Source organism: Centruroides vittatus, unplaced genomic scaffold (assembly GCF_030686945.1).
Source record: "Centruroides vittatus isolate TY-2023 unplaced genomic scaffold, ASM3068694v2 contig_602, whole genome shotgun sequence".
NCBI lineage: Eukaryota > Metazoa > Arthropoda > Arachnida > Scorpiones > Buthidae > Centruroides > Centruroides vittatus.
The window spans coordinates 425,954-447,606 of NW_027122368.1; the positions used below are offsets into that span (position 1 = coordinate 425,954).

Genomic DNA, 21,653 nt, shown 5'->3' on the forward strand with positions numbered 1-21,653 from the left:
AAATTTCTACTATAAAAATTTTCAATGATGTTTCTATTTCCGTCTTCTTTCAGGCCTTCCACTTCCAAATGTCAAACGATTTTCAAAAAGAACATTCGAAAGCAAACCAGCAATTATTTCATTGTAACATGGTAACAATGTGGGGCTGCAATTTTAAATCATATTTTAATTTATTTAATTTAAAAGATATACTGTTCACATCAAATTTGGAGTTTCTTGTTTCCGTATTGTACATTATGCTTTTCCTTTACGATAAAGTCGTGCCGGTCATCTATCTAACTCCTTTCGGGAGAAATATTTGAATTGAGACGAGACTTTCAATTTTCACCAGAAGTTTATGTTAAGTTAAACTGGGCCTCCTGCTCCCAATGTTTCTATATCTATTCTCGATTTACACCTATCTAATAATGTTCTCGAAATTAAGGAAAGACGAACGGACGGACGGACGGACGACAGTGGGAATTTATGTCTACAGTTTTTTTGTTTTATTGAATTGCAGCCCAATAAGTAAATCACGTGCAAAGAAAATCTACGCATCCAATTTCTTCTGGCACGTAAGTGCAGCAAAATGGGGGAAGTAAACTTGATTTTTAGTTACAAAACTATAGTTAATATTTGGTTCTAATATGAAATTTTCTATGTGTATCACGAAAATAAAGAATAACTAAACTAGAGAATATTTAAGAATATTTTATCGAGACTTTGTTAAGAGTATTTAGAATTTTGGTTTTTTTTAACTCTTTCTGCCCTGTGGGCACTAAGACGACCTCTTTTTAGTAAGCCCATTATGAGTTCGGCCAGGTCCACAAAGACTCGTACGGTACATACCGTAGTTCAATCAACAAAAATCTGTATATTTTAACACGGTCTGGAACTCGTCGAGTGTCAAAATACTCAGTTTTGCCAAACCCTATTTGTGAAGAACAGTTTAAAGTTAAACCGTGAAGTGTGAGAAAACAGGAGTTGACGGGACAAAAAAATGAAAAGCGGCTGCTACACCAACAATTTTTTCTTTGTTTGTGTTGCCAAAAACGTATTATTATTATTATTATTATCGTCGTCGTTTATTTAGCGATTGTAGGACAGAAACAATATTAATTAATTTAATTAATTTTAATAGAATCGAGACGGTTGTACTGTACCGTAATACGCTTATTTCGGACGATACTTTATCGGAATTAACTTCACGAGAAACTTATCGTCGTATTTATTATTCGTCCGTAAAGGGTATCGATTACTCCGGTTTTATCTTATTCTGTACTGTAAAATACATTTTGATAAATTTAAAATTAACGTGGAGTCGAGATACCTTCTTTCAGCTTTGCGGTGTATTTCCAACAAAAATGAGTAGCATCGGCAGCCTTGACTACGTAAAAGGGAAAAAACTAATCGAAATGTCCGGTCACGTCGAAAGTAATCAGTACGCGTATTTCGTCATCTTACGGTATATTTATTTACGTCACGTTCTTACAAAATAATTATCATTGTGTTATTCCCCTTAAAAACGTATATATTATACTATTAATAGAATTACGTTATGCCACTAACCTATATATTATTATTAAACAGATGTTGCGTTAACCAATTCGTGCGTTATTAAAATTTATGAACTTTAATTCACTGTAGAGTGTATAGTGTAGAAAATACACTTTTCTACTACTATTAAAATAAATAATTCTACTCATACCTTTTCAATGTGATATTTGCGCCTGCTTAGCTGCACACAGACGGCTGATCCGTTGTGGAATCGTTGGCAATGCTACTCTTATTTCTTCATCGACGGATCTGAGTCTCTCCTTCTTTGATGTTTTAATTTCAGTCAACGTCGAGAAGCCCAGTTCACACAAATACGTAGTTGAAAATGGCAATAACATATTAACCGCCATCTCGAATATAGCCGGGTATTCACTTTTTATTGTCAACCAAAATGTATTCAAAGGCACTTCGAGGAGTTTTAATTTCAATGTTCCGTCTGCTTTTAATTCCGCGAGTTCCTCTGGTAAATGAATAGGTAGAGACTCTGAAATCGCAACGAATGGGTTACGAACCCAGTCGATGTCTTCAAAATACTTCTTGAACCTCTGCTGCAGGATCTGTAAATGTTCTTTAATTAGATCCATCATCATTTTATTACCGGAAGCAAGTGACCATACAGTCGAGAACATTTCAAACGAACCATTTTCAATTCTCTGTATCCACAAATTTAGCTTATTCACAAATCCTTGAATTTTTTCCGTACTAGTAAGAATATTTTCGTTCCTACCTTGCATTTTTCTGTTCAGTTCAGCACAGCTTTCAGAGAAGGTGGCAAAGATTTAGCAACAATGGCTTCGCGGTGAATAAGACAATGATCGCATCGTATGTTAGGATTAATTTCACGTACTTGAGCTACAGATCCTTTCACTCGGCCTGTCATAGCTGCGGCTCCGTCTGTACAAACACTAACACAGTCCTTCCATTTTAATTCATTTTGGAGCACATATTCGTTAGTTACACGAAATATTTCTTCACCGGTGGCTCGCTCGGGAAGTTGTTTGCAAAAAAAGAAATTAGTTGCAATTACATTACCATCGATGTACCGAATATAAGCAAGAAGTTGTGCGCGGCCGCTAATATCGGTGGACTCGTCGATCTGAAGTGAGAACTTTCGACTGCTGTTGATTTTCTCCTTCATAATGTCTTCAATGTCACTGGACATCTCAATAACTCGGCGACTGATTGTGTCATCAGAAAGAGGAATTTTTGATATTTCACTAGCAGCTTCTGAACCCAGGACTATTTTCACCATCTCTTTACAAACAGGCATTAATAACGTTTCAGCTATTGTATGTGGTTTTTTGGCCTTTACGATAAGTTCGGCTACCTTATAGCTAGCTTCCCGTACTTTGTCCGAAACACATGCTGTTGTAGTCATGAATGCTGCTTGTTTTCAGTTTTGTTCCAACAACCGACGAAAATAATTGACATCTTTGTTTACCAGAGAAGAATGTTTTGTTGACAAATGTCGTTTCAATTTACTGGGCACCATAGCAGCATTAGTAAGTTTTTCACCACAAACAATACACTCGGGGATTCGGCACGTTTTATCATTACACCAAAAAAAACCGCAATATAAATAATTATCACTATACTGCCGACGTACTAATTTTTGTTTCTTTTTCGCGGGCTCAATGCTATCACTACTTCTACTCGTCGAAGGAACACTCCGTACAAGGAATTTGTCCATCTTAGAAAAAATTAAATAGTCTAATAATAATAGAAAAAAAATAAGACTGACTAGCAATCACAATTTTTGGACTACTACAGAGCACAGCTAAGATAGAACTGAAATATTTGCAAGACGCGAAACCCATATTCTTCAAAGGAAAGTCTAACAATGGGTTGGTGAATCGGTATAGGAATGTAATAAAGTTGAAGAAGCACTAACAAACAGGGACAAGTACCGAAATAAAGGACAGGACTAATTCCAGCACTTTTGGGAGAAGCACGTACGCAGAACAATTGGCAAGGGTAACAAAACACCTGTGAGAAAATTTATTTTATATTTAATTTCTTAGAATACACTAAAAATGCGTGGCTTGTAATAAAGAATAAACAAACATCGTCATATTTCATCAATGCTGCGTCAGAGAATGAAATACAAGCATAAGAAACACAGCAACTGTGATAAAAATATATAAATAAAACTTGACAATTAATAGAATATGTAAAAGTCCATGTCACACCTTTCAACTTGTGACGGACACAACCTGGGATAGATGACCGGCAGGAATCGATTGCTACGATGTGCTGGGGCAAGCCACTACTAATTTGAGGTGGAGAACATATATCTTTAAATTAAATAAATTAAAAATTGCAGCTCAGCATTGTGACCGTGTCACAATAAATAATTGTTCGTATATATAAAATGGATATACTGTAGTCGGGAAGGGCGTTCTCCATTTTACATTGTTTGTTATAGGAAAATTCGAATTAATTTGGGAGCAAATCGGTTTCCGAACAATTTTTAAGAACGAATTAAGTTCGTAAATCGAGATTTAACTGTAGTTAAAACACCGTTACTATGTATATCGTATTAGGTTTACTTTTTAATTAGGGTAACGTGAATACGAGACATTAGAATACAGAATTTTGATTTTCATAATACGGTTGTCTGTGCCAGGCAAGTTCTCCTCATATAAGAAATTTCTTGTCGTACTTTATCTGGTTTTTTTTTTTGCCAATCCGTCGTTTTTTTAATAGTTCGATGGAGAATCCAATTCCACTAAATGTTTAAATCAAAGCTATGACTGACGTGTTTTATCAATTATTTAAGGCACGACAGAAAATATTTTTGAGACGACCCGCGTATAAAAAAAGTAATAATATAGAAATCTCGTTTTTCCAAATAAATAAATGAAAATGCAGAAATCGCATATTATCGCCATGTATTGAAAGAAACGATTGGGAAAGTTATACTTTCTCCGAGTGGATTGCAGTTATTGACGACTATCCATATTTATAAGCGAAGATCGAGTCAATGTCCGAATTTAAATATTAAATACTGTGGTATTTCCACTTAAATAAACATTAATTGGTTCGCTTTCGATTCGAATTCCATCCTCGTTTGTGAATAAAGACTTGGCTTAATTAATTAAAGCGACTCGTTTCGTTTACAGATTTCACAACCAATCAATTATCTTTAAATGTCGATTAGACACGTGTTCCTTCACCACTCGTTTAAAAAGGCGGGGTTCGACCTCGACTATGGACGAACTTGTCGTCTTTCTCAATTTATATTTAAATTTAAAGAGGTATTTTACGCACACACACCAGTAACTTTCGGAGAACGAAGACGGGAATAAACCGCACCGTATCTATTTATGCTTGTTTCGTCACAAATTCTAATCGGATAATTACTTATCTGCACGTACGAGGAATTGATTAATCTGCAAGTACGAGGAATAAAACATTTCGAATGTTCTGTTAAATTTCAATGTTTTTTAAAAGTAAATTATTAACGATGCTTCTTTTTTCCGAGCGCGGGGTGGAAATGCAGTTGTTATCGAAGACGGACCAATACGCGAATAGTAAGAAGTACTTGACATTCGAGATGTCGGGGTGAAAACGTCGATAGAAAATAAATTGGAATACTACGAATACCCGCAATAGGGCTTCGTACGTACGGTGACGGCGGCGGATCCGGAAGTTTCCCCAGACGGGCTAAGACAGAAATTTAAAATATTTGAATAATTAATACAATTAGCACGTTTTATTAGCACGTGCGGAACGGCGGAGGGTGGGATAAACCAGGTCGAAAGTGGAAAGAAATAAGTTTTTATTTTTCTTATTTTTCTGGTGTATCAATTGTATCCCGTGTAGGGATTGCAATCCAGCAGTGTTTTGAATCCAGCTGGATTTTTGCTGGATTGAAATCATTCCAGCTGGATCCAGCGCGGATCCAGCGTGGATGTATTTTTGGTGCAATAGTATTATCTGTCTATCTATCCATCCTTATGTTTTTTAAATGAAATAAAACATTTTTAAAAAATACTTAAGAAGCTTTTATTATTTAGACTGGTCACTATAAATCAGTAAAACTTCTTACACATTTAGGTAGTAAACTTAACTATGGTTCGGTTTAACACTTGAGATAGAGATAATTAACTTTAAATGTTTAGTTAGATTATAATTATAATGTAATCTTTAAGTTAAATAATAGCAAAGGTAATTCTACTGATTAATTTATATTAATATATTATAATAATGTAAGGACGGATAATCAGTGGCTAAGTGGCTATCAGTCTTACCAGTTTTCATATATAGGCTCTACATATTAATCTGTAGTTATTTATAAGTATATAAAACTATGTACTGGAAGTAGAATAAGTTAAATAAACTACACCTTTATCAATCCAGCAAAATTTAATAAAATAATAACGTTTTCAATCGTTTTTAACGATCTTCCTCGGTTACAAAAAAATAGAACATTAAATATAGAACATAAAATGTGTTCGGAATAAATATGAAAATTAACGGAAAACGCCCAAACGGACAAAATATAGATAAATAAACAAAATAAATAGCGGAAAAAATATATACAGGGTGTTTTTTTTTAAACTGACGGTACTCAGAAACATCTGTAGAGCAATCTAACAGCCGGACTGTCGCCAAATTTGGGAGAGTGACTAAGGATGACATGGAAAAGAGATTCCGCGAAGAAAAAAGTAGTACCTAAATCCGCCGGTAGAGGAGGATTTGGCGCTGTTGTAGCGAAAAAGCTACCAGCACTTCACAGAAAAAAAGGTCATCGGTCGCTTTTTCCACTTGCATGGCCGCCTCGCTCCCCGGATCTAACCCCATGTTACTTTTTCCTGTGGGGTTACTTAAAGTCCAAGGTCTATCTTGGTAGTGTCCCAAACTCGATGACTTTGAAGGACAACATTTTTCGAACTGTGATGAACATTCCTGCGGACATGTTACGTTCGGCCATAGAGAACACGGTGTTCAGGATGCAATGAGTTGTCCAGCAGGACGGTGATCACATTGAAGAAGGGAGAAGGTTATTTGCTGATTAATTAAACTTTCGTTATTACACTGAAACCTCTGTCTGATTATTCATTCGTGTGTTTATTAATTGCAGCTGGAGTTTATGCAGATTCTTAGCTGTTTCGCTACAACAGCGCCAAATCCACCCCTACCGGCAAATTTGGGTACTACTTTTTTCTTCGCGGAATCTCTTTCCCATGTCGTCCTTAGTCACTCTCCCAAATTTGGCGACAGTCCGGCTCTTAGATTGCTCTACAGATGTCTCTGAGTACCGTCAGTTTAAAAAAAAAACACCCTGTACAGTAATACTTCAACTTACGCTACCCCGACTTACGCGAACCCGGAGTTACGCGATTTTCAAATCCCGACGATTCGTCTTTTGTTTGAGCGCCACGCAACCCTCGATTACTCACTCCCCCCAAACTATTGTTCAGCTTACAGGTTCGGACGTGTCGCGCGGAATCGACGCATAGCTACAATTTATTTTGTCTTATTTATTTCTGTGTTTGTTATATCTACAGAGACTCGAGACTCTACTGTGTCATCAAACGAAGTAGAACTGATTCTTCTGCATCAAACAAGAAAAGAAAAACTCCATCTTTAATAATGTTAACTTCACATTCCAAAGACTTCGATACAAAAATGAAAATTTGTAAATTGGCAAAACTTGATCCTTTAGACCCAGTTCAATCGGATGATCGAATGACGGTTGGAAACTTGACAGAAGGCCTCAGTTTAATTAAAAAGAGGTTACAAATTTTAGAAAATATAGACTCCAACGAAGAGCGCATTTCTTCTACAAAACGAGAAATAAAAAAATTATTAGCATGCTACGAGGAAATTTTGAGGGAGAAAAAAATCTTTGAGCCGTCAGACGAATTTGTTAGATTTTAGGAAGCCTTCTATAACAAAATAACTTCGATTTACGATTTTAATAATATAATTTGTTATATATATGTATTATCTAAGATTTCATTAAACATTTTTTTCTAAATTGTTGTTTTTCTTTAGTCTCCGGCTCGAATTAAAAATAATTTGTATGTATTTATATGCGAAGTTATACCCCGACTTACGCGGTTATCGCTCGGTCCCACCTATCGCGTAAGTTCGGGGTATTACTGTATATAAGATATAACAACGAAACGAGCATTGTCCGTTAATAACATTAATTAATGTAAAAGGATCTCCACACGGTAGACAATGAGTACGCATCTCTATGGTTTATACAACCAGTTGTCACGTGCGCCTTGCAGATTTCCAATCTCTCGAGATGTTTGACCGTTTGCCTATTCGTCGTCGTTTTTATAATTGCCGCTCGATCCCATTGGACGTTAACATCCTTCTGTCTTGCGTATGATGCCAGCGCGTGTTGTCAAGGTTCTTACTGATTGTATATTTGTGCTATCGAGCCTTTGTTTTAAACTGCGCATCGTTGCACCCACATAAACGAGCTTGGAATTGAAACGTTGGTCGTGTAAAGGCACCGAATATATACCCGTTGTTGAATTCCGATCTTCTTCCTTTTTATCGTTTCTTAAAAGTTTGAAAACAGTGGGATTTCGTCGGTACACAATACGAAAATTACCAGACCTGGCAGTACATCTATGTATCTTGTTTAAAAAAAATGGGATGTAATTAAGCACTATTCTTTTTATATTTATTCGAAACATTTTATGTTCTATAGTTAATGTTGTATTTTTTTTTTGTAACTGAAGAAGATCGTTAAAAGCGATTGAATACGTTATTATTTTATTAAATTTTGCTGGATTAAGGTATAGTTTATTTATAAGTAATTTAATTATTAGTATTAGTAGTGAGTAAGTAATTAGTAAGTAATTAGTAGCAGTCTAATAGTTAGCAAAGCGGCAACGCGACAACGTAGACTTTTGCGCAATTATTTAGAAAGTTAATTAAGTATTTGCGGATCCGCAGCGCTGGATCCAGCACCAAGTGCTAATCCAGCAGGCCGAAGAATGCGCTGGATCCAGCTGGATTGCTGGATGAGGGATCCAGCAATTGCAATTCCTAGTACTAGCCAATAGACTGTTTGTTAATAATAATAATAATAAGCGCAGAGCCCAAACGGTTAGGAGTTGAAAGTTGAAATTTGGTACACAGTTAGGGTACGTCACGAAAATGTACCGAAGGGACTTTCCGAAATTTTTCCCGTGGAGGAGAGGGTGAAGATTGCGGCTTATCTTAAGAAAGAGCTTCTACTGTACTATTCTAGATGCGATTTTTTTTATTTTTAACTGCGCTTTAGTAGGGTACGCCATGATAATGCACCCTAATAAAACAATTTTGGAAGAATTCGAAATATAATGTTCCAAAAAGTTTTCTTAAGTTTTAAGATTTAAAATTAATCATTTTATTCAAGTAAGGTTACCGTAGTTCTTGCACCCGGAGAAAACGGGTAAAATCGGCTATCTTAATCTTCGCTACCGTTACTTTCTGCCGAGCAACACCGGGCTCATCTGCTAGTTTTATTTTAAAATAACGGAATAAATAAAGTTGAAGTAGATATTTCTATTTTTTTGTCTACTGTTTAATAAATTTTTATAAACGTATTTCTTTAATTCTGTATTTAAAAACAATTAAATTTAGTTTATATGCAAAAGAAAGTTATTAAATAAAGGAAGTTATTATCTCTGGCAAATATTTTTGAAGGTTTACTTTACATAATATGTATAAAAGTTTGTCAGAATGTCTTTCTTTTCTTTTCATCTAATTTTAATTCATAAAAATGTTTAATCTGAGCTCCTGTTTGCAGTTTGTGTAATGTAAAAGTGCGTGCGAATATAGAAAACTAAATATATTCTTATTTTAAGAAATATCTGCAAATTAATTTATCCTCGTACTGTATTATACGAACCATTAACGTAGCTTTTTATTTTGAAACCTACTTTGTTAAAGCCTTTAATTATGTGACTAAATGAAAAAAATACACTATTTGAAATTATAAATGGAATTTCGTGGCTCGAACACGAAGGAACGTGCAGTTTACAGCACCTAGACAGCGTGAAATCTATACCTCGAAACCGAGGATCCAAAATGGCGCCTCCACGTGGAACATTGGTGTCCCGTATGTTTATGGACCTCGGCCCTGGCGTTCGACGGGATGGCCATCTGTTGGTGAAAAAGGTACTAAAATCGGTATTTACCAGTTTTCTCGGTCAATTCGACAGACTGGATTAAAATTTTTTATTTTGTGATTGTGTTTAGTATTTAGGAGGGACAAGTTTATTCTTAGAGTGCCACTATGCAGACGCGAATTACAAGCGAGCGAGAAGAGGTTGCCAGCTATATAGTTCTGTCAAAGGAAAAGCGAGAAACGAGAAATCTCGCCGGCGAGAGCGAATTTCGGTTCTCGCACACATCTGACAGGGTTTGATATTTATCGCGTCTCGCCTCTTTTCATCGTATATTCTCGCTCGCTCGCGTCTGCATAGTCGCGCCCTTAAAAGCCGCTTAGACGCTTCCTGGCTGCTTATTTTACATATTAAATGACAAATTGAAGAGAAAACATGACATAAAGATAAAAATCAAACCAGAGATTATTGCAGGAATACGCGTGAATCCAAAATGAAAACTACAAAATGTCCCGTGGAAACCAACAATTAGGAGTGAAAAAATACTACCCGAGTTCGATAATTAAAACCAATGGAATCGGTATATTCAATTACCGCTAAAAATAAAAAATTATTCTCACTTAAAAACAAGTAGAAAAATACTGGATATTTAATTTGTTTGCGTTTTTTGACTTGTATGACCCTCAAAGTCTTCCGGAAGTACTCGTAGATCGAGTATTTTTTACTTGTTTTTAACTGAGAATAATTTTCTATTTTTAGTGTTACACAGTGGGTTTTACACAGAGAAAGTTGCCGTGCGTCTCAAAGAACACAAATATAATTTTGAAAAAGGCCACGGTAATGTAACTTTAGTGGCAATCTCCCAAGTGGGCGAAGCCAACATTGTTACGACAGTAAACTCGCCAACTCTTGCAATGAATATGGAAAAAATAAAATATACCTATCAGAGCAAAATTAAAAACCATGCCTAACGCCAGGAACCAAAATAATTAGCCCGCCGTCGTCACGGAAATACATCACAGAAAAGAGATTAAAACACAAAAACTCTCGATTCGTGTATTTCCCTATAATCTACTTTGGTTTCATTAGGCTGCAGTTTGAAAAAAATGTAGACCTATAAATTCGCACTATTGCCCGTCCGTCTGTCCGTCTTTTCTTAATCTCGAGAACGAAATTAGATAGATGAAAGGCGTGTCTACATACGGAAAGATTAGGACCAAAGGCCCCAATTAACCATATATGAACGTCCTACGTAAACCGAAAGTTACGTTATTTCAAATCAAAAAATTTTCCCGAAAGCAACTTCTCGCACAATCCCCGGGAAGGATAAATCGACACACTAACAACCTTTTTTATATCCCAGTACGAATAGCTTTAGATAAAAACCAACGTTTTTGACCAAAACTTGGTCTTCGTCACGCTATTGACCAGCCATCTGTTCGCTAAATGTCTCATCGGAGCGAAAAGAATATTGGAAGCGTCGTAGTTAGAAAATCAACAATGCACGTCAAACATAATTGAGTAGTCTGTAAATTTAACAAAATCGAACCTACTTCACCATCCGCTGTCTTTCGAACTTTCGTTTTCACCCGTTTCAAAGCTTCTGGAAATCCTCACTCGTAAGTTGCAGATTGTTCTGAACTTTTTTTCGCGAAAGTTCTACCACGAAATTGGCTTTCTGCCCCATCTTCTGTCAATCTAAGTACTTCGTGTTAATGCAAAGTTTAGACGATGCGACGAGCGATTAAGTTGGCTGATTACCACTCTGGGGACCTTGCATCCCTCCGGACGGGTAGAAAAACTTCAGGAATACTGTATAATCAGTGACGTATTTCCCACTGAACCCGGGCCTAAGGGCGCAAAGAGTTTTCGGCGCAAAAATTCAAGATAATGATCGCAACAATAAAATAATGAAAAAATAATTTTACGTAGAACAATTCATAAGGAAATTAATGCAAATTAAGAGCTTAAGAAACGAAACGAGACACATCAGTCGATTGATATTAATTAAACTATTAACATATTTTTCACGAATAGAGTGGTAGTACTAAGGACGGTAGTTTTCGACGGCAGCGCCCTTTTGCCCTTTCCGTATTTAAAAATCTATAAAAATACAATTATTGTACAATTAAAATTATACAATGGAATCATTTGGTGCAAAAGAATTACTACTAATTTGGGGCGCCTCCGTATTGTGGGTCTAGGGGGGACCGTATTTCTAAACGTTCTAAATAAGGCAGTCCGTCCGGATACGTCGGGCTTCGTCTTCGGCCAGTCGTTGTCGGCTGGGCCAAATCCATAATGGGCTGGCTAACACAAGTGGTTTTGTTAGCGCTACGGGATGGAAAGATTTTTGAAAGTGCCACGAAGACCCCAGTTCGTGCCTACGGTAAAATCCTCCTTCCCGAACACTGCCTGACGTTTGAACTTCACTTCTGGAATAATGACATTTCTTTTCTCACAGCAAAAACTTTTATTTCCTTCAAATTTGGCGCCATCCAGTGCAAAGCAAGAGTCATCGTACGTAACGAGGTTCGCTTATTTTTGGTTCTCGGACTTTCTTTGTTCGACATTTTAGGTACTTCGCAGTGTACTCAAGTGCAGAAATCTTTTTCTAATAATATTCCTTTACTTTAATATATGAGGCCCGTGTGTGGGGGGGGGGCTATTTTCAACTTTTAATGCAGTTTACTGAGAGACCGGCCACCTTATCAACAGCGGCATCGGTTATCCGTTTATTCTTCGTTTCAATCGCTTTAACCCTTTTCCTTGCACTCCTTTTATCTGTAGACCAGTGTTTCGCAACCGGTGTGCCGCAGCACACTGGTGTGCTGTCACAAGTTGAAATATGTGACATGGACTTTTACATATTCTATTAATTGTCAAGTTTTATTTATATATTTTTATCACAGTTGCTGTGTTTCTTATGCTTGTATTTCATTCTCTGACGCAGCATTAATGAAATATGACGATGTTTGTTTATTCTTTATTACAAGCCACGCATTTTTGTGTATTCTATAAAATTAAATATAAAATAAATTTTCTCACAGGTGTTTTGTTACCCTTGCCAATTGTTCTGCGTATGTGCTTCTCCCAAAAGTGCTGGAATTAGTCCTGTCCTTTATTTCGGTACTTGTCCCTGTTTGTTAGTGCTTCTTCAACTTTATTACATTCTTATACCGATTTACCAACCCATTGTTAGACTTTCCTTTGAAGAATATGGGTTTCGCGTCTTGCAAATATTTCAGTTCTATCTTAGCTGTGCTCTGTAGTAGTCCAAAAATTGTGATTGCTAGTCAGTCTTATTTTTTTTCTATTATTATTAGACTATTTAATTTTTTCTAAGATGGACAAATTCCTTGTACGGAGTGTTCCTTCGACGAGTAGAAGTAGTGATAGCATTAAGACCGTAAAATAGAAACAAAAATTAGTGCGCCGGCAGTATAGTGATAATTATTTATATTGCGGTTTTTTTGGTGTGGTGATAAAACGTGCCCAATCCCCGAGTGTATTGTTTGTGGTGAAAAACTTACTAATGCTGCTATGGTGCCCAGTAAATTGAAACGACATTTGTCAACAAAACATTCTCCTCTGTTAAACAAAGATGTCAATTATTTTCGTCAGTTGTTGGAACAAAACCGAAAACAAGCAGCATTCATGACTACAACAGTATGTGTTTCGGACAGAGTACAGGAAGCTAGCTATAAGGTAGCCGAACTTATCGTAAAGGCCAAAAAACCACATACAATAGCTGAAACGTTATTAATGCCTGTTTGTAAAGAGATGGTGAAAATAGTCCTGGGTTCAGAAGCTGCTAGTGAAATATCAAAAATTCCTCTTTCTGATGACACAATCAGTCGCCGAGTTATTGAGATGTCCAGTGACATTGAAGACATTATGAAGAAGAAAATCAACAGCAGTCGAAAGTTCTCACTTCAGATCGACGAGTCCACCGATATTAGCGGCCGCGCACAACTTCTTGCTTATATTCGGTACATCGATGGTAATGTAATTGCAACTAATTTCTTTTTTTGCAAACAACTTCCCGAGCGAGCCACCGGTGAAGAAATATTTCGTGTAACTAACGAATATGTGCTCCAAAATGAATTAAAATGGAAGGACTGTGTTAGTGTTTGTACAGACGGAGCCGCAGCTATGACATGACAGGCCGAGTGAAAGGATCTGTAGCTCAAGTACGTGAAATTAATCCTAACATACGATGCGATCGTTGTCTTATTCACCGCGAAGCCATTGTTGCTAAATCTTTGCCACCTTCTCTGAAAGCTGTGCTGAACTGAACAGAAAAATGCAAGGTAGGAACGAAAATATTCTTACTAGTACGGAAAAAATTCAAGGATTTGTGAATAAGCTAAATTTGTGGATACAGAGAATTGAAAATGGTTCGTTTGAAATGTTCTCGACTGTATGGTCACTTGCTTCCGGTAATAAAATGATGATGGATCTAATTAAAGAACATTTACAGATCCTGCAGCAGAGGTTCAAGAAGTATTTTGAAGACATCGACTGGGTTCGTAACCCATTCGTTGCGATTTCAGCGTCTCTACCTATTCATTTACCAGAGGAACTCGCGAAATTAAAACCAGACGGAACATTGAAATTAAAACTCCTCGAAGTGCCTTTGAATACATTTTGGTTGACAATAAAAAGTGAATACCCGGCTATATTCGAGATGGCGGTTAATATGTTATTGCCATTTTCAACTACGTATTTGTGTGAACTCGGCTTCTCGACGTTGACTGAAATTAAAACATCAAAGAAGGAGAGACTCAGATCCGTCGATGAAGAAATAAGAGTAGCATTGCCTACGATTCCACAACGGATCAGCCGTCTGTGTGCAGCTAAGCAGGCGCAAATATCACATTGAAAAGGTATGAGTAGAATTATTTATTTTAATAGTAGTAGAAACGTGTATTTTCTACACTATACACTCTACAGTAAATTAAAGTTCATAAATTTTAATAACGCACGAATTGGTTAACGTAACATCTGTTTATTAATAATAATAATAATAATAGGTAAGTAGGATAACGTAATTCTATTAATAGTATAATATATACGATTTCAAGGGGAATAACATTTTGGTGTGCCGTGTTGAGTCGTGTCGAGTCATAGGTGTGCCGCGGGTAGAAAAAGGTTGCAAAACACTGCTTTAGATTACGGTCTGCAGAATGAGAATATGAAATAAAACATGTGATTTTCCATTTAAGAATATACATTTTATCCCGTTTTAAGCCCGTATATGACGAGACCGATGGTCCCATCTCGCGGTCCATCGGTCTAACAATTTTGGTTTAACGAATCTTTTTCGGGACACAAAACAAGGAGGGCTCTACAGATCCTACACTTTTATTGCCTATAAATGTTCCGATTGGTCTATTCTAGGTACGAACGACTCTTACCTTTTATCACATTTCGTCATTCATCGTAATATTTAAATATCCAAAATATTGTTTTTATTTTTAATATTTTTCTCAAAACTTAACGCAATGATGATTATTTTGTAAGAACGTGACGTAAATAAATATACCGTAAGATGACGAAATACGCGTACTGATTACTTTCGACGTGACCGGACATTTCGATTAGTTTTTTCCCTTTTACGTAGTCAAGGCTGCCGATGCTACTCATTTTTGTTGGAAATACACCGCAAAGCTGAAAGAAGGTATCTCGACTCCACGTTAATTTTAAATTTATCAAAATGTATTTTACAGTACAGAATAAGATAAAACCGGAGTAATCGATACCCTCTACGGACGAATAATAAATACGACGATAAGTTTCTCGTTAAGTTAATTCCGATAAAGTATCGTCCGAAATAAGCGTATTACGGTACAGTACAACCCTCTCGATTCTATTAAACTTAATTAATTGGATTAATTAATTAATATTGTTTCTGTCGTACAATCGCTAAATAAACGACGACGATAATAATAATAATAATACGTTTTTGGCAACACAAACCAAAGAGAAAATTGTTGGTGTAGTAGCCGCTTTTCATTTTTTTGTCCCGTCAACTCCTGTTTTCTCACACTTCACGGTTTAACTTTAAACTGTTCTTCACAAATAGGGTTTGGCAAAACTGAGTATTTTGACACTCGACGAGTTCCAGACCGTGTTAAAATATACAGATTTTTGTTGATTGAACTACGGTATGTACCGTACGAGTCTTTGTGGACCTGGCCGAACTCATAATGGGCTTACTAAAAAGAGGTCGTCTTAGTGCCCACAGGGCAGAAAGAGTTAAAAGAAAACCAAAAAATCTAAATATTCTTAACAAAGTCTCGATAAAACATTCTTAAATATTCTCTAGTTTAGTTATTCTTTATTTTCGTGATACACATAGAAAATTTCATATTATAATCAAATATTAACTATAGTTTTGTAACTAAAAATCAAGTTTACTTCCCCCATTTTGCTGCACTTACGTGCCAGAAGAAATTGGATGCGTAGATTTTCTTTGCACGTGATTTACTTATTGGGCTGCAATTCAATAAAACAAAAAAACTGTAGACATAAATTCCCACTGTCGTCTGTCCGTCCGTCCGTTCGTCTTTCCTTAATTTCGAGAACATTATTAGATAGGTGTAAATCGAGAATAGATATAGAAACATTGGGAGCAGGAGGCCCAGTTTAACTTAACATAAACTTCTGGTGAAAATTGAAAGTCTCGTCTCAATTCAAATATTTCTCCCGAAAGGAGTTAGATAGATGACCGGCACGACTTTATCGTAAAGGAAAAGCATAATGTACAATACGGAAACAAGAAACTCCAAATTTGATGTGAACAGTATATCTTTTAAATTAAATAAATTAAAATATGATTTAAAATTGCAGCCCCACATTGTTACCATGTTACAATGAAATAATTGCTGGTTTGCTTTCGAATGTTCTTTTTGAAAATCGTTTGACATTTGGAAGTAAAAGGCCTGAAAGAAGACGGAAATAGAAACATCATTGAAAATTTTTATAGTAGAAATTTGATGAAAGGTAAATTTTTGGTTTTGGAACAGTTAAAATGCACGGCATTCCAAAACACGTGACTAATAATATAATTAAAATGAAACTAGCAGCTGTGCCCGGTGTTGCTCTACATTCTAAAGCGTTTTATTCGAAAGCTGCGCTTATCACAAGTTACGAGTATTGGAACTTTCATGCAGCTGCCACACCGCCCGCCGGCTACGTTTGTGAATATTTCTAAAATTCGCCGGAAAAGAAGAAAAATTGAAAAAAGAAATTATTAGGAAACTATTATTATTTGGTGGAATTAACATGGAGATCTTTCTTTATGCCAAGCTCGAGGGCATTTACGTTGTGGCACTGCTTTTTGAATCATTATTTACAAAAGAAAAGTCGTGGCGTTGCTACACTTTATAAGTCAATAAATATTAACAATGATTATATTTACACAATAATTATTTTGCATTTGCTAATATCGAATAAGTTGTAATCGTTAAACAAACTATAGCGCATCTAAAGCGTATAAACGAAGAACTTCCGTGGTAACTGCCATCCTCTAGCTTCAATTTGATTCCGAAATTCATCAGACCGCGAGGGTTATGAGGACTGGTGGAGATCGATAAAGGCACAGGGCTCGACGGTCACGTAACTTGGGCCTTTCCCATTACTAACGAAGAGAATTAGAAACGTTTCGTGGCAAACTGTGGCAACATCGTGGACTTTAGAAACGTCCTCTTTATTTCTTAAGTCGGTAATAATTATATCTAAATCGGGACGAATAAGTCGATATTCTATACGGTACACACACCGAGGAGCGTTTTACTTTTCGTCATCGTGCCACTGCTCTGGAATAATGTATATTAATTATTTTTACCGGTTAATTTGACCGAATACTCTGGCCCGGAGAAGAAAGTCGACAGGACTACCGATTCGGTAATGGATCCGAGATTCGCCCGTCGTCGTCAAACGTCACAAAACGAACCGTCCACTAGCGGCCGAGCGGTTCCGCTCCCCGAACACTGGGAGTTCCGTCGTGGGTTCGCGCCTGGCCCGGACGGGCTGGCCACGTGGAGTTTTCCGGGTTTTCTGCACCCGAATAGGTGTCAGTTACCCTTAAAAGACCTCACAGAAGGCATTATTCTCTGCGTAACGATCATCATAAACGCATACTATTACTACTACATGACAATGATGTCACACTTTACTACGAGATGATATAGCCTAGAAGCTCATGCCCAACTAGCCAATACAAAACAAAACAAAACAAACCATGGATGACGTTGTATTGAAATCAAAGCAATTGAAACATAATATTTCGGAATGTGGCTGAAGTACAGGTACTTGTTATCTCGATTCATTTGATTATATTTTATCCAGGCAGGGCCCAGTCTCTACATTTAGTTTCGGTTTCGGTTGTCGGAGACAAAACATTTGCTTTTAATAGGGCTGTAATTTGAAAAAATTGTACATCGATAAATTCCAACAACTGTCCGTCGTCCCACCGTCTGTCATTCCTTAATCTCGAGAATGGAGGTCGAGACAGAAAATGAACGTCGAGACAGAAATGAAACTCTTAGGGCCAGGAGGCCCCGATTAACTAAATATGAGCGTTCGACGTAAACCGAAAGTCATTTTATTTCAATTAAAAAATTCCCCCGAAAAGAATGGGATAGATCAGTGTTTCGCAACCTTTTTCTACTCGCGGCACACCTATGAGTCGACACGACTCAACACGGCACATCAAAATGTTATTCCCCTTAAAAACGTATATATTATACTATTAATAGAATTACGTTATGCCACTAACCTATTATTATTATTATTATTAAACAGATGTTGCGTTAATCAATTCGTGCGTTATTAAAATTTATGAACTTTAATTTACTGTAGAGTGTATAGTGTAGAAAATACACTTTTCTACTTCTATTAAAATAAATAATTCTACTCATACCTTTTCAATGTGATATTTGCGCCTGCTTAGCTGCACACAGACGGCTGATCCGTCGTGGAATCGTAGGCAATGCTACTCTTATTTCTTCATCGACAGATCTGAGTCTTTCCCTCTTTGATGTTTTAATTTCAGTCAACGTCGAGAAGCCCAGTTCACACAAATACGTAGTTGAAAATGGCAATAACATATTAACCGCCATTTCGGATATAGCCGGGTATTCACTTTTTATTGTCAACCAAAATGTATTCAAAGGCACTTCGAGGAGTTTTAATTTCAATGTTCCGCCTGCTTTTAATTCCGCGAGTTCCTCTGGTAAATGAATAGGTAGAGACGCTGAAATCGCAACGAATGAATTACGAACCCAGTCGACATCTTCAACACTGTCTCCAAAATACTTCTTGAACGTCAGCTGCAGGATCTGTAAATGTTCTTTAATTAGATCCATCATCATTTTATTACCGGAAGCAAGTGACCATACAGTCGAGAACATTTCAAACGAACCATTTTCAATTCTCTGTATCCACAAATTTAGCTTATTCACAAATCCTTGAATTTTTTCCGTACTAGTAAGAATATTTTCGTTCCTACCTTGCATTTTTCTGTTCAGTTCAGCACAGCTTTCAGAGAAGGTGGCAAAGATTTAGCAACAATGGCTTCGCGGTGAATAAGACAACGATCGCATCGTATGTTAGGATTAATTTCACGTACTTGAGCTACAGATCCTTTCACTCGGCCTGTCATGTCATAGCTGCGGCTCCGTCTGTACAAACACTAACACAGTCCTTCCATTTTAATTCATTTTGGAGCACATATTCGTTAGTTACACGAAATATTTCTTCACCGGTGGCTCGCTCGGGAAGTTGTTTGCAAAAAAAAGAAATTAGTTGCAATTACATTACCATCGATGTACCGAATATAAGCAAGAAGTTGTGCGCGGCCGCTAATATCGGTGGACTCGTCGATCTGAAGTGAGAACTTTCGACTGCTGTTGATTTTCTCCTTCATAATGTCTTCAATGTCACTGGACATCTCAATAACTCGGCGACTGATTGTGTCATCAGAAAGAGGAATTTTTGATATTTCACTAGCAGCTTCTGAACCCAGGACTATTTTCACCATCTCTTTACAAACAGGCATTAATAACGTTTCAGCTATTGTATGTGGTTTTTTGGCCTTTACGATAAGTTCGGCTACCTTATAGCTAGCTTCCCGTACTTTGTCCGAAACACATACTGTTGTAGTCATGAATGCTGCTTGTTTTCGGTTTTGTTCCAACAACTGACGAAAATAATTGACATCTTTGTTTAACAGAGAAGAATGTTTTGTTGACAAATGTCGTTTCAATTTACTGGGCACCATAGCAGCATTAGTAAGTTTTTCACCACAAACAATACACTCGGGGATTGGGCACGTTTTATCACCACACCAAAAAAACCGCAATATAAATAATTATCACTATACTGCCGGCGCACTAATTTTTGTTTCTATTTTACGGTCTTAATGCTATCACTACTTCTACTCGTCGAAGGAACACTGCGTACAAGGAATTTGTCCATCTTAGAAAAAATTAAATAGTCTAATAATAATAGAAAAAAATAAGACTGACTAGCAATCACAATTTTTGGACTACTACAGAGCACAGCTAAGATAGAACTGAAATATTTGCAAGACGCGAAACCCATATTCTTCAAAGGAAAGTCTAACAATGGGTTGGTAAATCGGTATAAGAATGTAATAAAGTTGAAGAAGCACTAACAAACAGGGACAAGTACCGAAATAAAGGACAGGGCTAATTCCAGCACTTTTGGGAGAAGCACGTACCAGAACAATTGGCAAGGGTAACAAAACACCTGTGAGTAAATTTATTTTATATTTAATCTCTTAGAATACATAAAAATGCGTGGCTTGTAATAAAGAATAAACAAACATCGTCATATTTCATCAATGCTGTGTCAGAGAATGAAATACAAGCAAAAGAAACACAGCAACTGTGATAAAAATATATAAATAAAACTTGACAATTAATAGAATATGTAAAAGTTCACGTCATACCTTTCACCTTGTGACGGCACACCGGTTGCGAAACACTGGGATAGATGACAGGCAGGAATCGATTACTACGATGTGCTGGGGCAAGCCACTACTAATTTGAGGTGGAGAACATATATCTTAAATTAAATAAATTAAAAATATAATTAAAAATTGCAGCTCAGCATTGTGACCGTGTCACAATAAATAATTGTTCGTATATATAAAATGGATATAGTGTAGTCGGGAAGGGCGTTCTCCATTTTACATTGTTTGTTATAGGAAAATTCGAATTAATTTGGGAGCAAATCGGTTTCCGAACAATTTTTAGGAACGAATTAAGTTCGTAAATCGAGATTTAACTGTAGTTAAAACACCGTTACTATGTATATCGTATTAGGTTTACTTTTTAATTAGGGTAACGTGAATACGAGACATTAGAATACAGAATTTTGATTTTCATAATACGGTTGTCTGTGCCAGGCAAGTTCTCAAATAACAAATTTCTTGTCGTACTTTTTCTGGTTTTTTTTTGCCAATCCGTCGTTTTTTTGATAGTTCTATGGAGAATCCAATTTTACTAAATGTTTAAATCAAAGCTAATGATACTGACGTGTTTTATCAATTATTTAAGGCACGACAGAAAATATTTTTGAGACGACCCGCGTATAAAAAAAGTAATAATATAGAAATCTCGTTTTTCCAAATAAATAAATGAAAATGCAGAAATCGCATATTATCGTCATGTATTGAAAGAAACGATTGGGAAAGTTATACTTTCTCCGAGTGGATTGCAGTTATTGACGACTATCCATATTTATAAGCGAAGATCGAGTCAATGTCCGAATTTAAATATTAAATACTGTGGTATTTCCACTTAAATAGACATTAATTGGTTCGCTTTCGATTCGAATTCCATCCTCGTTTGTGAATAAAGACTTGGCTTAATTAATTAAAGCGACTCGTTTCGTTTACAGATTTCACAACCAATCAATTATCTTTAAATGTCGATTAGACACGTGTTCCTTCACCACTCGTTTAAAAAGGCGGGGTTCGACCTCGACTATGGACGAACTTGT

General features: G+C 36.5%; 6 protein-coding genes across 6 annotated transcripts; 2 read left to right on the forward strand and 4 right to left on the reverse strand.

Annotated features, from left to right (window-relative positions):
- Positions 1–1,691: 1,691 nt before the first annotated feature.
- On the reverse strand, positions 1,692–2,270 carry LOC136979324 (zinc finger BED domain-containing protein 5-like). Its single transcript, XM_067275270.1, has one exon. It carries the CDS (start codon positions 2,268–2,270, stop codon positions 1,692–1,694), a length of 579 nt encoding a protein of 192 aa, XP_067131371.1.
- An 8-nt stretch (positions 2,271–2,278) lies between these two features.
- On the reverse strand, positions 2,279–2,914 carry LOC136979325 (zinc finger BED domain-containing protein 5-like). Its single transcript, XM_067275271.1, has one exon. It carries the CDS (start codon positions 2,912–2,914, stop codon positions 2,279–2,281), a length of 636 nt encoding a protein of 211 aa, XP_067131372.1.
- A 10,246-nt stretch (positions 2,915–13,160) lies between these two features.
- LOC136979326 (zinc finger BED domain-containing protein 5-like) lies at positions 13,161–13,781 on the forward strand. Its single transcript, XM_067275272.1, has one exon. It carries the CDS (start codon positions 13,161–13,163, stop codon positions 13,779–13,781), a length of 621 nt encoding a protein of 206 aa, XP_067131373.1.
- Positions 13,782–13,923: 142 nt separating this feature from the next.
- LOC136979328 (zinc finger BED domain-containing protein 5-like) lies at positions 13,924–14,502 on the forward strand. Its single transcript, XM_067275273.1, has one exon. The coding sequence runs from the start codon at positions 13,924–13,926 to the stop codon at positions 14,500–14,502; it is 579 nt and encodes a 192-aa protein (XP_067131374.1).
- Positions 14,503–18,550: 4,048 nt separating this feature from the next.
- On the reverse strand, positions 18,551–19,141 carry LOC136979329 (zinc finger BED domain-containing protein 5-like). The gene has a single exon (XM_067275274.1). It carries the CDS (start codon positions 19,139–19,141, stop codon positions 18,551–18,553), a length of 591 nt encoding a protein of 196 aa, XP_067131375.1.
- Positions 19,142–19,149: 8 nt separating this feature from the next.
- On the reverse strand, positions 19,150–19,905 carry LOC136979330 (SCAN domain-containing protein 3-like). The gene is made up of 2 exons (XM_067275275.1): positions 19,457–19,905; positions 19,150–19,306 (listed from the first exon to the last, which is right to left on the reverse strand). The coding sequence occupies exons 1-2, from the start codon at positions 19,903–19,905 to the stop codon at positions 19,150–19,152; spliced, it is 606 nt and encodes a 201-aa protein (XP_067131376.1).
- Between the last annotated feature and the right edge of the window lie 1,748 nt (positions 19,906–21,653).

Bases quoted from the DNA above. Each gene is read 5' to 3' on its own strand.
- LOC136979324 (XM_067275270.1), bottom strand. From the start codon at position 2,270: ATGCAAGGTAGGAACGAAAATATTCTTACTAGTACGGAAAAAATTCAA.
- LOC136979325 (XM_067275271.1), bottom strand. From the start codon at position 2,914: ATGACTACAACAGCATGTGTTTCGGACAAAGTACGGGAAGCTAGCTAT.
- LOC136979326 (XM_067275272.1), top strand. From the start codon at position 13,161: ATGGTGCCCAGTAAATTGAAACGACATTTGTCAACAAAACATTCTCCT.
- LOC136979328 (XM_067275273.1), top strand. From the start codon at position 13,924: ATGCAAGGTAGGAACGAAAATATTCTTACTAGTACGGAAAAAATTCAA.
- LOC136979329 (XM_067275274.1), bottom strand. From the start codon at position 19,141: ATGCAAGGTAGGAACGAAAATATTCTTACTAGTACGGAAAAAATTCAA.
- LOC136979330 (XM_067275275.1), bottom strand. From the start codon at position 19,905: ATGGTGCCCAGTAAATTGAAACGACATTTGTCAACAAAACATTCTTCT. The intron at 19,307-19,456 runs GTACATCGATGG...GTGTTTGTACAG, and splicing joins CAACTTCTTGCTTATATTCG to ACGGAGCCGCAGCTATGACA.